A 7,838-nucleotide genomic window follows, 5' to 3' on the forward strand; every position below is an offset into this window, starting at 1 on the left:
AACTCTTAGGGCTCTAGGTGAAAGCCATTAAAAAAAAATAGACCTGTTACTTCACAGAATCATGGGTAAGAACACCCTGTGTACTTGCAAAATGTGTAGTGTACAAAACAGCTAGTGCAGCCTTTTAGTTCTGCTTTTCCTTGGATCACTGGGTGAACATAAACATCCAGTTGCTTCTTTTGCTCTTCCCTCTAACCAGCAGAATAGGAGTAAAGGGTGGTGAGGGGGCTCAGGACACCCTGCTAGCCTGTCTTTGGAGAAAACTTTGCTCTTTTGTCTAATTGCATTGGTAAGTGGTATGCACCAGTGAAGGAGATCACCAACAGTTCTGTCCTGTGACGTTAGCTGGGTATGGGATTTCTCCCCCAAACTTTAGCTTTGTAAAACTAAATCCTTGCAGAGAAGGAGCCACAAATCCTACTGATCAGGTGATCCTACTTACAAAGACTTCGATCTTGCGCAGCGCCAACTGAATTGAGTACTACTTGCAAGATTGCATTTGTAGATTGTAAATTTGGGATAAAATGTACTGCATATAAAAAATAGGATAAGAGGTACTGTAAATAAAACCTGTATGCATAACTTTTTGCTTAGGAAAAATAGTATCAGTGTGGCATGAGCAGCCAAATTGCCTTTCTGCCTGGAAAGTAAGCCACTGGTTTCGTAAATAAATTCACAAAATGTTAAAATGGATGCCTACAAAGGAGAGAAATTACTTTGAAGCATTTTTTTCCAAACAACGACCTATATTAATGAGCTGAACCAGTGCCGTAACTTAATGCTGAACCCTGTGCCTTGAAAGGGGAAGCAGCATCTTTGTGAAATGGCACAGGTCGGTGCTTTGGTTTTTACACAGTAACTGTCACATTTGAATATTAAAAAGAAGAGGTGGTTTTAGGGCTAGATCCTTTTTCAGGTTCTCCCCTAGTTAGAACTCATTGCCACCTCTGCTGTAAGCCCCCTCAGGTAGGAAATGTTAGTAGCAGTAGGAAGAGATTTTTTTTTACTGCAAGGCAAAGACAAAACCTATTGTACCTAGATGTCTCTTCCTTCTAGTGTTTTGAGTTGTACGCTTAACTGTAATAGAACATTGTGTCCTGAAGGGGAGGCATGAATGGCCTTGTCCTACAGTATTTCTTTTACCTGTGTGTGCTGCTGTTGTCATATTTCATCAGAGTTTGTGGATTTTGCAGAGGCTTCCAAATAGTTATGACATAAAAGAATTTTAAGCAGCAGAGCTGATATCCCACTTGTGATGATGTCATTAGTTGCCTCTTACATTGAATATGGAAGTTTTGAACTGTCCCAGTGCTTGCTGGTGTGGTTTATTTTCTTACAATATTGTCAGAAGAACTACTAACCAATGAACCACATCATTCCTCTTGTAATGTAGATTTAATTGTAGCGCAGGTAGAAATTTGCCAATTCTAAATTAAATCATGGTATGCCTTACCCAACAAGATTTTCTGAATTGTGCTTGTGATTTTAATTATATAGACACTTGAAGCTTCATACAGAGTTCAGAAAATGCTTGATAAACTGACAGATTGGCTTGTCCTTTTTGGTGTCTCTTTAAAGTAACATAATCCTCCCTACCTCAGCATCTGAAACGCCTGCTGAACAGACCTTTTGGCAGCTAAGACTTTGCATTACTTGTGCTGTTAGTCCTGCAGTGAGTTCTTTGCCAAAAGTTCTTATTTTTGAATCGAGGCCCAAGAATGTCAATCCACGATGTGAAGTTAGTGTACTTGACTATACATAGCGTCAGCCTGTTTACAAGAAGGCAGGATTAAAAATAGAAATGTAGGAAGGCACAGGCCAAGTTACTGCTACCTACTCTCTCCTGCCATATGTCCCGCACCCCTTGTCTATACAGTTCCTTTAGACAGTGGCTGAGCACCAAAAATGACTGGAGATAATTATGCAGCCTGGCTAGGTGTATATTCTTGGCACTCGTGCAGCTTATTACTGTGGCTCGAAGTATTGAGCGTGATTTGAAGAGTATATATTTAAGTCACTAAACTATAAATTCATTCCTTAGGCAGACGTTCAAAAGGTTATTTATGGCTTTGTATATATTCTGAATTTGGACAGAGTTAAGGGCAAAACTTTACCTTGTAACCCATAGTCTTTGCTCTGATACAGTTGTATAAGACCCCACAGTCATTTTACTTATATATTTGCTGGACAGACATAAGGTGCTGGCTTTTGTACTCAGCTGTGACCGCACTGTTTAGCAATATGCTTGCTTCCTGACATGATGTTGGCTTGTGCCAATTAATACAAGCATTGCATAAGCATGGCTCAGGATGATGCAAGACGGGGGCTGTTCTAAACAGGCAAGGCTGTGCTTGAAGGAAGAAAGCTGAGATGTATGGTTCTAACATTGGCACTTGCCTTCAGAGTCAGAGAAGGAGCCACCACCATGAGGAGGCAGTACCAGCGTACAGTGGGGCACCAATGATGCAGAGCAGCAAAAGAATAAAGTAATTGAAACTCCAGAAAATGACAAAATAATCTTTGCATGGCCTCATGGATCTGAAATCGGTAAAGTCAGAGGCATAGCAGGTGTGCAAAATTGTACGAGAACTGTGTATTTTGAATTTCTGGGGATTGTGACCACTTTAATTAAAAGGAAAAGCACAAGGTGAATGCTCAGGGAACATACTTTTGTGGAGAAGAGGTTGAGAGAAAACTCATGAAAACTTTTAAAGAGCAGGCATTATAGAAACATTGTGTCTGAGGGATTCTATTTAATGAAGAAATTAAATATACTGATTGAAGTGTGATTGAAGTGTGCTTTTTTTTCTAGCAAAAACCTCCATAATATTTTAAATTTAATGTTGCTACAAAATTTTCCCTAATAGTAGAATTTCAAAAAGGAACTGAAAAACAAAATGTCATTACATGGATTGCTTGTGGATTGTGCAAAATTTAACTACATTTCTACTAATCTCATGGTAGAAGGAATATAGTGTTGTTTTTTTTAACAAATTATATTCAAATCCGAAGTGCATAAAAGTAGACTGTGTTCCTGAATCTGAAAGCACCGGGTAATCGCTTTGTGCATCTCTGAGAGGATTATCTCACACAGAAGCCTTTATTTTTTAAATGCAGGCACCATTACAATGAATCGCTCAGACTGCTGCAGTACAAGAAGGAATTCATGAAAAACAAACAGCCCTTAGAAGGATCTACAGAGAATTCCCTTTCTTCCCACTACACAGGTTGGTTTGTAAGTCTCAATGTGACTTTGTTCATTAAAACAATAAAAACAGCATTAAAAACAATACAACTTCACCAGATTGGACAAATTGATGAAGCTGAACACAGTAGATGCTAAGTTTTGAAGACTGGAACTACCTGCCAAAAACAAGCCATGCCAAATGCCAGCATGACTGCTGGTGCGGTTACTTTGTAGTAATTTCCATGCAATAAGGAGATTTCCCCAACTCTCCTACAATAAGGAGACTTATTTCTGGGTTGTATTAATTTCTGGTTTTATAAGTATCGGTTTAGTTGTGTCAGAGATGTATGCTGTGGCCTTGCTGGTTTTGCTAAGTATGAAGTACATTATTAAGAATATCAATAAGTATAGAGATTATCTATAATAGTAATTCTTATGTTATACAATGAACGAAGTATATGGATGCCAAATCTTTAATGCTAATGCATTGTTTTGTTTGTTTGTTTTACTGCATTTCTGGATAGGAAAGTCTCTACTGGCATTAGAAGTATGACAGATTTTGGAAACACTGTCAGCTTTTGGTTTCCTATTTTATCATATTCCCTAGCTCTGTGTTTTGCTAGGGTACTGGTGGATTTCTGATACTTTACATTTTTCCTATGGTGTTGTACCACTACTTGGACATGAATGATCCATTTAAGTTATTCATGGATACACGAAGATTTCCAAAGTACGGGCTGTTCTATCATTAGAAATGTTAGAGGAATAAAAGTCTCTGGTATTTGGACTGCAGTTGAATCTTGTCTGATGGAGTTTATCATTGTTGACAAGTGACAAGTCACGTTTTTCTCATTACCACATAGAGGAAAATGAGTGGAAAAGCAGGTGAGACTATTTCAGCTTTCCTTGATGTAAAATTTCTCCTTTGGGTATTATTTTCTTTAGCTGTTTCAAGCTTTATGGCATTTTCTGTTAAAAAAAAAAAAAAAAAAAAAAAATAGACAAAGCAAATTTTCAAACTAGTCTTTCTTTCCTGTTCAAATTCCTTAGTATAGAATCAGTCAGTCATCAGCGCAGGTTTCCCCTAAAGTCAAAAACAAGCTACAGCAAAAAGTGGGTGAAAAGAAAGACTGGCAAGAAATAGAACTCCTTGTCTAGAACATGGTGGCTGGATTTTTTTCTACTCATATTCTATTAGACAGTTAATCCCAAAGAACAATCTGTTGGTGTGGACAGGAACAAGTCTAGCAACCTGTTGCTACTTCTTCAGCCTTGAGCACTTTGTCAGACTGGGCAACAGTGTGTGCATGGTTATATTAAACACATGGCCCACCGAGAAGGAATGGAACAGTTTTTCCCCACTTCATTTGTTCACTAGCATGCTGTGGAGTGGAGCACAAGGAAAGATCAAGTGCTACTGGGAACTCCAGATCAGAATATAGTTCCTTCCCTCTCTGAAAAATGTACGTTGGTCGGCACAAACTTTCTAACAGGAGGCAACTGACACTCAGTTTTCCCTCCCCCCACGTCAACCTCCCAACAAAACCAATGAGGAATCGATGAAAACTATTGAGTCAGGATTTTCTGTCAAGTTTGCAGGAAGGTTCTTCCATATAATGGAAACTTTCACAAAGTTCGGGTTGGATTTAATGGTACAAAATTCCATACTATTTTTCTACTAGATGTACGCCTACTAAACTGTAAGATTCCTTTGTTGCTGACTGTCATTAGTTTGTTTCACGTACAAAAATTGGGTCATTTTAGTATGCCTTGCAAACAAAAAGGTTCATTAAGGAAAGGTATTGACAAATGATTGTGGTTTTATTAAACTTAGAATAACTTATTGATGCTATCCATTTAGGACCTAGATGGAAAAGAAAAGACTACTGTGTCCTTTTATTTGATTTTTAGTGTCCAAACTCTAAGCATCAGAAACTGCTAAAACTAGCTTCTTCTCAGAGACTGGTTATTCTTCTGTACTTGATAGCCTGTAATGCTTACTACAATACCTTGGAAAAATCTCAGGATAGCTCATACTTCTTTGCCTTATGGTAGCATAAAATGTAGATAGTCTTATTGAAAAAGTTAGGTGTTAGGGCAGCTCCAGATCTTCATCTGAGTGTTCAGTGTTTTTATTCAAAAGTAGCATCCCGATCAGTGTAAAATAGGGCTGAGCAAGTCAGATAAAACTAGCGTATTACAGATTGCTTTGAAAGGACTTCCAGAATTATTTACATCTAATGTTTCTTAAAAGCTCCTCTCAGTCCCTCATATACTGTCCTGCTAGGATTTGCTGTCCCTCCTTGATTAACCAAGTATAGCTTCACATGCAGTGTTTCTTTTCCTGCTTAGAAGTGATGGTTGATTGTCTTCATTTCGTTTTGAATTGAATTCCCTGCACTTCAGGTCTCTTAGTTGCCTTACACAACAGCTTTGCTGTCACCTTTAAAATGTTTTTTCCTGGCGCAGTCCAGCAACAGTCATCCTTCATTAGGCTTTGCTAATTCTTAAATCCAGCTACTTCCTTTGTATTATTTCTCCTTAGCTTACCCTCTCCTTTCTCTCTGCACAATGCTGCAAAAAACTAGGATTTGTTTGCCCACCATTATTGATCGAGCTGTACTGATCAGAAACAAGCAACAATTTCCTGCTTCAGACATACCATAGCCTGAAATAAAGGTTATTGCACTTATCAAAAAATGGAGCACTGGAACATTTGGATTATTATTATTTGGATATTATACCATTACAGTTAGTGGAAGCTGCAGATCATTACTTAGCAAAGTGTCCTTGAAGGGCTGAAGACACATGCTTCTTATTGGCACAGATCTGGGGATGTGTGGAGATGGATTTTTTTAATGAATCTCTCATTTATTTTTCTCTTTACAGTTCTACCAGAATTAAAGCTCCTTTGTGGGGCTGATTTTCTACAGACGTTTCAGACACCCAAGCTCTGGAAGAAAGAGCATGTCAAAGAAATTGTGGAGAAGTTTGGGTTGGTCTGTATAAGCCGTGCTGGCTCTGATCCTGCTCAGTATATCAGAGAATCAGAACTTTTAACTAAATTTCAGCACAATATCTTTCTGGTGAAAGAATGGATTCAGAATGAAATAAGTGCAACACAGATACGTTATGCCTTGTGCAGAGGATTAAGTGTAAAATATCTTGTCCCAGATTCTGTCATATCCTACATTGCACACCATAATATCTACACAGAAGAAAGTGAGCGGAAGAATGAAGGTGACTTGCTTCAGCCTCTTAGGTTGCATAACACAACAGTAAGCCCACTAAATGACTGATGCGGGTAGTGTGTGGAGAGGACAGACATTGCATTTTTTCCATGTGAAATTTTGAAAAGATGTTTCTTGTTAATAAGGGGAAGATACATCAGCCCAAAATTTCTTGAATTCATGTGGTGTTTTAAATTCATGTTTTCATTTGTGGCAGTGCTTTATCAAATCAGCACACTCAGTTGAATACATTAAAAATAGAAGAAATAAGATCTTAGCAATAAACTCCAATAATACTTAAAGGTCAAATATCATACTTCTCTGAACTGTAATTCGTTAATCCTACAGGCAGTTTAGAATGAAGATGTCTTACTGTTCTGAAGCAGCAAAATTAAATGAGCCATAACTTCTTATATATAAATATATATATCCTTTTACATATAAAAATATGTGTATATATATTAAAATGTGTGTGTGTATATATATATATAAAACACTCCTAAACTTTTGACTTTCTGGACCCCCGAATAATTTTTGCTTCTTATGGGTACAAGTGGTGTTTTGCCAGTTAGGACAAGAGATAGAATAGAGCCTTTTTGCATGCAAGCGGTTAAATATGCATGCACCATTCATGTCGGTTGCAAATCTCCTGATTTACAAATGAAAGACAGTCCTTATCATTAAATGTAAAGTGTTTCTTTGCCTCTGTGATCCAGAATAAGTAATTCCAAGAGTAAGTAATTGCCAAAACCATGGAATAGATAACATATCCAAGAGGACTGGGTCATTAGCAGCTTTTTTGCTGTTGAAAAAGTGAGTTAATGTTGTCGGTCATATCATAAAGCGAATCAAAATGTAGTTGATATTCTCTGTGGATGAATTTATCTTCTTAATTAATCTTGTATTTTCTTGTTCTTTTGGCATGGTAGCAATGTAAAAGAAAAAAAAAAAACTGTTTCGCTTTTTTGTTTTTCAGAGAACCCTAAACCCTAAAAAAGACCTTTTTTCATGAGTAATACTAAAACGTGTCCAATCTTTACTAGGCCGGAGAGTCAAGCTCAAATTTTTGTTGTATAAAAAATGTAAGTTATGTTGTCTTTTTTTTTAAAGGTATATTTACTTTTAAGTGGTATGAAAAGGTGATATCAAACAAACAAGGAAAAAAAAAAAAACCACTTCCTTCCGGTTTGAATATACCAAACTAAAGTTTCAATAAGTTGTTCTTTTCAGAACTGTTACTTAGACTAGGTACATCTGTTTGTAAAGAAAACCATTAATTCAGCATAGTCCTCTGTATTGATGAACAAATAAAATTGAAAAGATACTGGTTTTGTGCCAAAATAGAGAAGTACTGTGATGATAGCAGCATAGGGCTTAAACTGTACCATTTGAAAAGATACGAGGGAAAATATATATGAAAA

At 37.2% G+C, this 7,838-nt stretch overlaps 1 protein-coding gene across 19 annotated transcripts in view; it reads left to right on the forward strand.

Annotated features, from left to right (window-relative positions):
* NMNAT3 (nicotinamide nucleotide adenylyltransferase 3) overlaps window positions 1-7,838 on the forward strand; it is a 31,708-nt gene that overhangs the window by 21,597 nt on the left and 2,273 nt on the right. For 15 of the 19 annotated variants that reach the window (XR_014588372.1, XR_014588373.1, XR_014588375.1 and 12 more), the window contains 3 exons: window positions 3,118-3,227; window positions 6,077-6,465; window positions 7,394-7,499. Coding sequence is in view for 3 of the 19 variants with exons in the window: in XM_083849282.1 (XP_083705408.1) it covers window positions 3,118-3,227; window positions 6,077-6,465; window positions 7,394-7,429 (535 nt within the window). In the remaining 16 variants the exon portion in view is untranslated. Of the gene's footprint in view, window positions 1-3,117; window positions 3,228-6,076; window positions 7,740-7,838 lie in introns of those variants that run through there. The other 4 variants (XR_014588374.1, XM_083849282.1, XM_083849281.1 and 1 more) reach the window with 4 other exon arrangements.

Source organism: Anser anser (genome assembly GCF_964211835.1).
Source record: "Anser anser genome assembly, chromosome: 9".
Classification (NCBI taxonomy): domain Eukaryota; kingdom Metazoa; phylum Chordata; class Aves; order Anseriformes; family Anatidae; genus Anser; species Anser anser.